Below are 7937 nucleotides of genomic sequence, written 5' to 3'. Positions count from 1 at the left end.
TCCAAATGATAATCTTAATTCATATAGTCTATGCATCATGCAATATCAGTTCAGGAATTCCATATCCCGATGTACATACTTTTCATCAATATTGGGTTTTATCTTGGGTTTAATCTTGATGAAAAAATGTATAGACCCAAGACGTTCGGGTTTTTCTAAGGACAAAGAGTAATATTAAACACCTCTTAATCTCTTCCTTTAAACTGAAAAGGAGAAAATATGACGACTACTTTGTGTTCTCAAGCAGTTGATTTGCAATTTTTGTAGGTTCTTCACAACCTGCTTTAGTCGCTGATGATCTGAACAAGAATTCAGGCAGGTCTCAGTGATGATAATGGGAAAACAAATAGTAGAGAACTGGGCAACCATCAAGACAATGCATCTAGCACAGTTCGGTTTTACACGCAGGAAAGATTAAACATTCTTGGAAAAACAAATAAGAACAGTACCATCAACTGAAGGAAACTGTTCAAACAAAGAAATTGCCAACACTATCAATGACTCCTAATGTGTTCACATGTTACAGCAATAAAAATCCCATGATGGCCCAAATGAGAAGGCAGAGTAGAAGAATATGGCGGAAATGAAAGAGACGAATGCTGGAAATAGTCTGGCTTACAGTGGCCCTCTACATGCTTAACATCTTGGAAAATAAGTTAAAACGGCCATCTCATCGGAAGTCCATCCCACGATAGGGAGATGTGCCGCTTAGCAGTCTCTTGTCTGCATTCCAAGTTACCTGTCTTCGAATCAGAAGCAGAAGGGGCCTTCCTTTGATTAAAATAGCAAGCCCGAGAAACCAAGACTCCATCAAAAGCAAGTGCCCGAGACAATTTCACGAAGCTTCAATGATGCTGATCTGAATGGAAATTGTACAGGTCGACAAGCATCTTCAAATAAATTACCTTAGACTTGTTGGTGGCTCAGTGTTTGCTCGAGAACAACAAACCAACGCATGTAAAGCAGAGAAAGAAATTGTTCTACTTGGATAATCCATTTTAAATGCTGCCTTTGACCATGGTTCCTCATCCTCTTTTCCTTTGAGATTATGTTAGCTCCAATGTTTGCAAATGAAACTGATTTACCCCTTTCATGTCATTATCTGACAGGAAGACTTGATACCAAAGGTTTAATAACGCAATGAGAGCTCTTAAAGAATTAATGCGTATGAGCTTATAAGCGAAACAAGTTCTGTTCACCCAGGACCTGATGATTGGGAGGCTAGCTCTGTAAATTGATCGACAATGTGATTGCTGTGATCCGAACGAACTAAGAAGCTCAGCACAATCAAAGGGGTCTCTCCATCAAAGCGTCAGAGCTTATATTGGAAGCTAGTTTTCTTCACCTAAGACCTGATAATTGCAAGGCTGATAGCCAAGTAATTTCGTCAACAATCTGCTTGCTGTGGCTGGAAGGAACTGAGAAGCTATAACTTGAGCTACCTATACTAAAGAAATCCCTCCAAGCATTTAACCACTGCAGACATGGAAGGGCTCTCACTAAAATGCTCTTGCAAACACCAGGCCGATCAAATCGTCCGTGGTTGCCACTGTCTATTTCAGCACACAAAAACAATTAAAAGCAAGAACGCGCACTCGTTTTACTCATCTCCGAGTGTCTGTCAGGCATTTAATCAAACACTTGTTTGTGTGTGGCTTAAAATCACCACATTCTACACGGCCCGAGCCTATATATCCCATCGCTTCGTAATTACTGGTGGAGTCCTTCGGTACGAAACAGAACGTGGAAGTACAGTGGGACTCGGAGGAGCAACATCGAAGAGGTAGTCCCATGGGGGCGACTCTTGGTCCGGCACTGGAGCGAAATTACTTGCGCTGCCACTCATGGAGTCCTCCAACCGTCCTTCCCGGCCGACTCCGACGATCCTTTGCTTGCTCACTTCAAATTTGCGGGCGTGAAATTTTATAGCCATTGGATTGGAAGCCGTGTCTGAATGTGATGGATTTAAGCTCGAGGGAATAAGCACGTAGTATTTGCTTTTGCTATTGTCAATTTTATGCCTGTTCATGTGGCTAGCAAGGATCACCTAAAGGTGGGGGTGAATAAGTGATCTAAAAACTTTTGATCAATTTTTAAAGCAGAAACAAATGATCAAGATTAAAGTCTAAAAAACATTCAGATTTTGAATAGTCTATATATATATAATGTGCTAATGTGCAGCATAAAAGATAAAATAAGAGTTTAGGGATAGAAAAACTGCACGCAAGAGATTATAGTGGTTCGACTTAAATCAAACCTACGTTCACTCTCCCACGCTGACAGCCTACTAGCTGGATTTCACTATATGATCAAAAGAGATTATAAGTTCTGAGTGATATCACTCTGTGAATTATAGAACTCTCTATCTCACACAATCACTCTTACAAAATGTCCCTCAAGATCTCAGTGTTTGGCTCAGGAATAACAAGTAGTAGAACTCTGTGAACGATAGAACTCTCTATTTCACACAATCATTTTTACAAAATGTCCCTCAAGATCTCAGTGTTTGGCTCAGGAATAACAAGTAGTAGAACTCTGTGAATGATAGAACTCTCTATCTCACACAATCATTTTTACAAAATGTTCCTCAAAATCTCAGTGTTTGACTCAAGAATGACAAGTAGTAGAATCAGAGTATGCTCAGACTTTGGACTTGTAGATTCTAATCTTCGTTCTACCTTATACTCCTCGTTAATCTTTTTTTATACTCCTCCACTTCCAAACTAGCAGTTGGACATTTTTCAGAGGATGTTCTTCCAATCTTCAACTTGGACATATTTGTATAAAATTGATTGAGTGGCAGTTGGTTGACAAAATCTAAATCCCGTTGAACTTGGTTGCTCATATAATCAGAAACTTGATATTTATAAGTAGAGTTTTATCCGTTGTGAGGTATACTTGCCTTAATGTTTGATTGTCAATTGATTTAGGACAATTTTGCATTATAAACTTTCCTTGCAAAATAGCCTTTTAAGATCGAATCAATCAAAAATTTTCTTTTGTGAAATTCACACCAGACCACTAGCCGTTATGTATGTTCTGATTAGTTTCAGAACCTGGATAACTTATGGTTCTTGCTTCACACCCAGAATTTAAATTTAGTGTGGGTGTTCAGTAAGGTATGAACCTTTTAGAAGTAAAGTCTGAAGTTCTTCATTTGCTAAATATAAAGTTTGAATGACTTTTGCAGTAAAGTCTGAAGTCTTCCTTTTGTTCCTCGTAAAGTCTAAATGTCCAGAAAGTCTAATTCTCTCGAAGTATTGGAATTGTCATTTCCAGAATATATCTATCTGGATCAAAATACTTCAGAGTATTTACCAGACTTACAAAATTCACATTGATAGTTTTGTCAACTTCAAAATCTATGAGGAAGTTTCCTTAACATCTGTGTCTGGTTCAAAAGAGCCAAGTGATTCTGTTTGCTTCCGCCAATTTGAAGCTCTGCTTTTTTTCTTCCTCTGGTGTAGCTGGTGCTTTGAAGATAAAGAAGATGCAGCCAATATGAAGTCAAGAATCAATTCCAGTGTTAGTGTCGTCGGCAACTTCGCCGTCGTTGCGGCTTATTCAGGAACCTCCTCCTTGGCTTGGGAGTAGATGGATGCAAGTTAAGGCATTTTTCTTAACTCAAAGGTCTTTCCATCTCTGTGATGTCTTCACTTAATTGTTGATATTTTGCTCGAGAAGATGATTAAAATGTCTCCTTTGATACACATGCTATGACCAGAGCCACAGTAGCATCTCCAGGAGTTCGATTGTGTTTTTGCATGATTGTGTGCGTCTCCCTGATTGCTAAACCATAAATTCCAAACTCGGGACTGATTCCGTTCTTGGCTGGACGGATCCCTTATTATGTTCTGAGCTTCGTTCCCTGAAAGTTCATCGACTCTTTTACTAGTGCCTCGCCCATACCGTACTCATTTCTTCTCAAGGTAATGAGTTTCCTTATCTCCACTGGTTACTTCTGTCATCGTCTGCATAATGTATAATCTGAAGGCAGAAGCTCATATAACAAATCCAGGCGCCAATGTCAGCCCTTGATGACTCCTCGTTAACAGCTGCGCAGTTTTTTTACTATGTCTGAAGGTCTATTATGATCACCTGAGTAACAATGTGATCCATACCGAGCTGTAATCTTCGCCTTGTGTGTTGGCCATGGTTCTTTTCTAATGGTCTAATAATGTAGATCCTGTAGTTGTAATTCAGCCACTCTAAGCTCAGGATAATCTTCATTCCTCTCTCCAACTGAGAGCGAAATCATCTTTCCTCTGGAAAATCCCTTCCTATGGCGAAATTTACATACACCGTTCTAGCCAATTTACCTATTTTTCTTCTGGAATTGAAATTATTAATGTGGTACATCTCTGAAGTTGGGTGTCGTAGCAATTTTTACTAGCAACCCGTTTTATATACAGTTTCAGATCCATCCCTGTCAGACTTCTTACTCAAATTACGGCGTTCAAAATGTTAATGAGTACATCTGATGCGTTACACATCTTGATTTAGAGAGAGGATCTTTCTTTCTTTTAGAGGAACGTTTTGCTTATTCGACAATGTGTTAGTTTACTGGGGCTGGTTTAGAAAAACTTGCAGTTTACATCTCTGAGTAATATTACGCTATCTTTGATACGAATGAGGCCTGGAAACACTTCAAACAGGACAGTGCTTTGTGTGTCAACCTGCTCCTTTGTTTGGAAACGAGAAAATTCATATACCGTAGTCACGACAGCAAGAAATAGTATGGTGATTTACAAAAGGTATCTTACAAGAAAGGTTGCCTTGATGTCCATTCTGTGTTTGGATCGCAATGAGAAAGAGTGATGGAATTGAGCATTGTCTACTGCAACTGATTTATGGTTTGAATCATTATTTATACCATGACCTTTGAACAAATTAAATGAAAATGACAAGCGACTTAGAATTACATGAAAATTATTGGATCATAGGTACGACTACAAGAGAGAATTTAATATGGCAGGAACGCAAAAAGAAGTCACCCCATCTGAGCATCGGAGTTTATGTCCAATGCTAGTTTTGTTCACCTAGGACCTGATAATTGTGAGGGCAATAGCCGAGTAGCATCATCAGCACTATGATCGCTATGACCGGAAGAAACTGAGAAGCTGTATCTCAAGCCATCTTCTATATCAGCTGAGCCCTCCAAGCATTTAACCACTTGCGACATGGGGGGCCTCTTGCTACTATCATCTTGCAAACACCATGCTGCGATTTTCATCATCTTGACAGCTTCTTGGCCGTGTAGTTGCATGTCACCACTGGACTTATCGACCATGTCCGGTAGTTGTTCTTGTTCTGCTTTGCACTTGAAAAGGGTCAACATATGCACTTCATCACTCGGCAAAGAGCAGTCCACATTTTTCCTCCCACATAGGACTTCTAACATGACAATGCCAAAACTGTACACGTCTACCTTTTCCGTGATAACAGAGCTTAACCATTCTGGAGCAAGATAACCTGGTGTTCCTCGCATGGTCGTCATAACATGGCTTTGGTCCTTATCAATTAGCTTCGACAACCCAAAATCAGCAAGCTTCGCATTGAAATGTTCATCTAAAAGTATATTTTGGGGTTTGATGTCTAAGTGAATTATTTTTTGATGGCAGTCCTCATGGAGATAGGCTAGTCCTTTGGCAATGTCGAGGATAATCTTTCTCCTCACTTGCCAGCAGACGTCAAACTCTTGATCATTATGGAAGATCCACTTATCAAGAGAACCATTGCACATGTACTCGTAGACTAAAAGCCTATGTGATTTTTCAGCACAAAATCCAAGTAGTCTTACCAGATTGACATGATGGATAGTGCCAATGGTTCCGGCCTCAGCCAAAAATGACTTCTTTATTTGACCAAAACCATCAAGGCGCTTGACTGCAATCCTAACGCCGCTGGGTAAAGTTCCCAGAAACACTGAGCCAAATCCTCCTTCCCCAAGCTTGATGTTGAAATCTCCTGTCATGGACTTCAAGTCCTCGTAAGGGAATCTAGTTATCTGAAGCCTTGTTAAGTCTGGATCATCCTCTTCGACATTTTTTCTTCTCACCTTACTTGAAATATAAATCCCAAATACGCTTACTAAGAATATCGAAACTGCTCCAACAGTAGTCCCTACGATTAAGACTGATCGTCTCCTTCTCGTTCTTCCAAAGATTGATGATGGCATTGGTGTGTTTGTGCTATTGTTGATTTTGATAAATGCTAAGGTGGAATAGTACCCGGAATCGTCGTCCATAAGGGAAAATGGCTCTGATAATAAATAGCAGTCCCCACCAGTTCGGTTACGAAATAGTGCCACTGTGCATGAGCACCCTTTCCTCAAACACTCTTCCTTGCAACTCTCCGCAGTTGTGTTTGAGATGTTCGCACTAATATAATCATTCCACAAAGCAAAGAAGGTGACATTCTCAACAACTTCGAAAGTGTTATGGTGGGAATCACAAGAGATAGGTGAGATAGGTTTGCAGCCGGAAGACGGATTCCTCTCTTCAATTGGCTTTGTCTCGCTTGGACACACGCAAACAGAGTCAGATGAACAAATGCCATATCTACCACATACAAGTGGATAATCGCAATTTCCAATTTGAACCTCAAGAAGATCCGTTTCCTTCCAAGAATAGGAGTGTTCATCATAATAAAAACGCTTCAAATGCCCATTATACTCCAGACTAATGAACTGAGCCGAGGATGTTAGGGGCCATTCAAATTCACCGAAGTTTCCATTCTTGTAAAGTGCTGCAACCTGTCCATTGTCGCTCTTCATTTCGCTTACATTGCTCGTTCTGTAGTAAATTTGGGGAGAATAGGCTGCCCTTACAGATGCGACAAAGCCTATCTGATCATCGGTGGTGAACGTGTAGACCCGCGCTGTCCCATCCGGCGCACTTGATGTCGCCGTTAGTTTCATGCCGGGACGTAGCTCCTGTCCAGGAAGAATTGTGTCTACAGGGTGATCGAAAGACTGCCAAACGATGGCGTCATTTCTGTCGCAGAGCACGAGATTTCCAACTTCAGTCAAGTTTAAGGCTACGACTGACTTGCCAGCGGTATTTGTGGACCACATTTTTTTTCCATGGTCACCCAGTAAAACTAAATCGCCCTCCTGGGTGAGTAGCAATTGGGCAGTGTCGTTCATGGGTTCCGGACTGACCGAATAAACTAACCCTGGAATGATGTTTTCCATGTCCTGTCTCGGTTGGAAAATAAACAGGCCAAAATAGCAGCTACTGCCATTAACGCAACCGAAGCCAAAAAAGAAACTTGGTCCCGAGTTTAGCCTGGAAAGCACGACCTTGATACCTAAATTGGTGGTTGTATTGAAGTCGTAAGGTTTACTGGCGTTCCATGCCGCGGGAACACTGACCGATGAAGGTCCAAACCTGAATTTGGCGAGAGTTAGTGGCGGAAGTAGGAGAAGGAGGAGGAGAAGGAGGAGGCACGGAAAAGGAGCGGGGAAACAAGAAGGGATTATCTGGCCAGGTAGGACCATTGAGTTGTGCGCAAGCAAGGTCAGGCGTTTCGAGTGGGCAACTAGGAGGAGGAATGCCTCTTACTACTAGAGACATCTGCGAATGATGATGCCTTTTATAAACGAGAGGTCTCTTTCCTGTTGAAAGACTTCTAAGTTTGGAATAAGTCTATTCCAGCTTCATACCGTGAAAAATGGTTAATACCGCGAAAAATCTCAAACTGATATGCCTGTGACAATTTTATCCAAAACTAATTTTTTGATTACTAAAAACCTCAAACTAGTACACCTGCGATAAATTTACCCTCAGTTTATTTCCGTTAAATTTTACTGTCAAATTATTTTGTTAAATGACACGCGGCAATTAACGGATGTACCAATTTTATATTTTACCCTCCGTTTGTCACAGACGTGCTAGTTTATAATTTTTTGTGATATTAATTCAATTTAATAGAAA

General features: G+C 40.6%; 1 protein-coding gene across 1 annotated transcript; it reads right to left on the bottom strand.

Annotated features, from left to right (window-relative positions):
- Positions 1-4960: 4960 nt before the first annotated feature.
- Positions 4961-7547, bottom strand: LOC115665172 (G-type lectin S-receptor-like serine/threonine-protein kinase SD2-5). The gene has a single exon (XM_030587060.2). The coding sequence runs from the start codon at positions 7499-7501 to the stop codon at positions 5036-5038; it is 2466 nt and encodes an 821-aa protein (XP_030442920.2). The 5' UTR covers positions 7502-7547; the 3' UTR covers positions 4961-5035.
- Between the last annotated feature and the right edge of the window lie 390 nt (positions 7548-7937).

This window comes from Syzygium oleosum, unplaced genomic scaffold (genome assembly GCF_021117445.2).
Source record: "Syzygium oleosum isolate NSW1041296 unplaced genomic scaffold, Sole_v2.1 Sole_v2.23, whole genome shotgun sequence".
NCBI classification, from domain to species: Eukaryota; Viridiplantae; Streptophyta; class Magnoliopsida; order Myrtales; family Myrtaceae; genus Syzygium; species Syzygium oleosum.
The sequence above is the reverse complement of the archived record's forward strand: the minus strand, read 5'-3'. Positions and strand labels throughout refer to the sequence as shown.

Coding starts and splice junctions, on each gene's coding strand:
- LOC115665172 (XM_030587060.2), bottom strand. CDS start 7,501: ATGGTCCTACCTGGCCAGATAATCCCTTCTTGTTTCCCCGCTCCTTTT.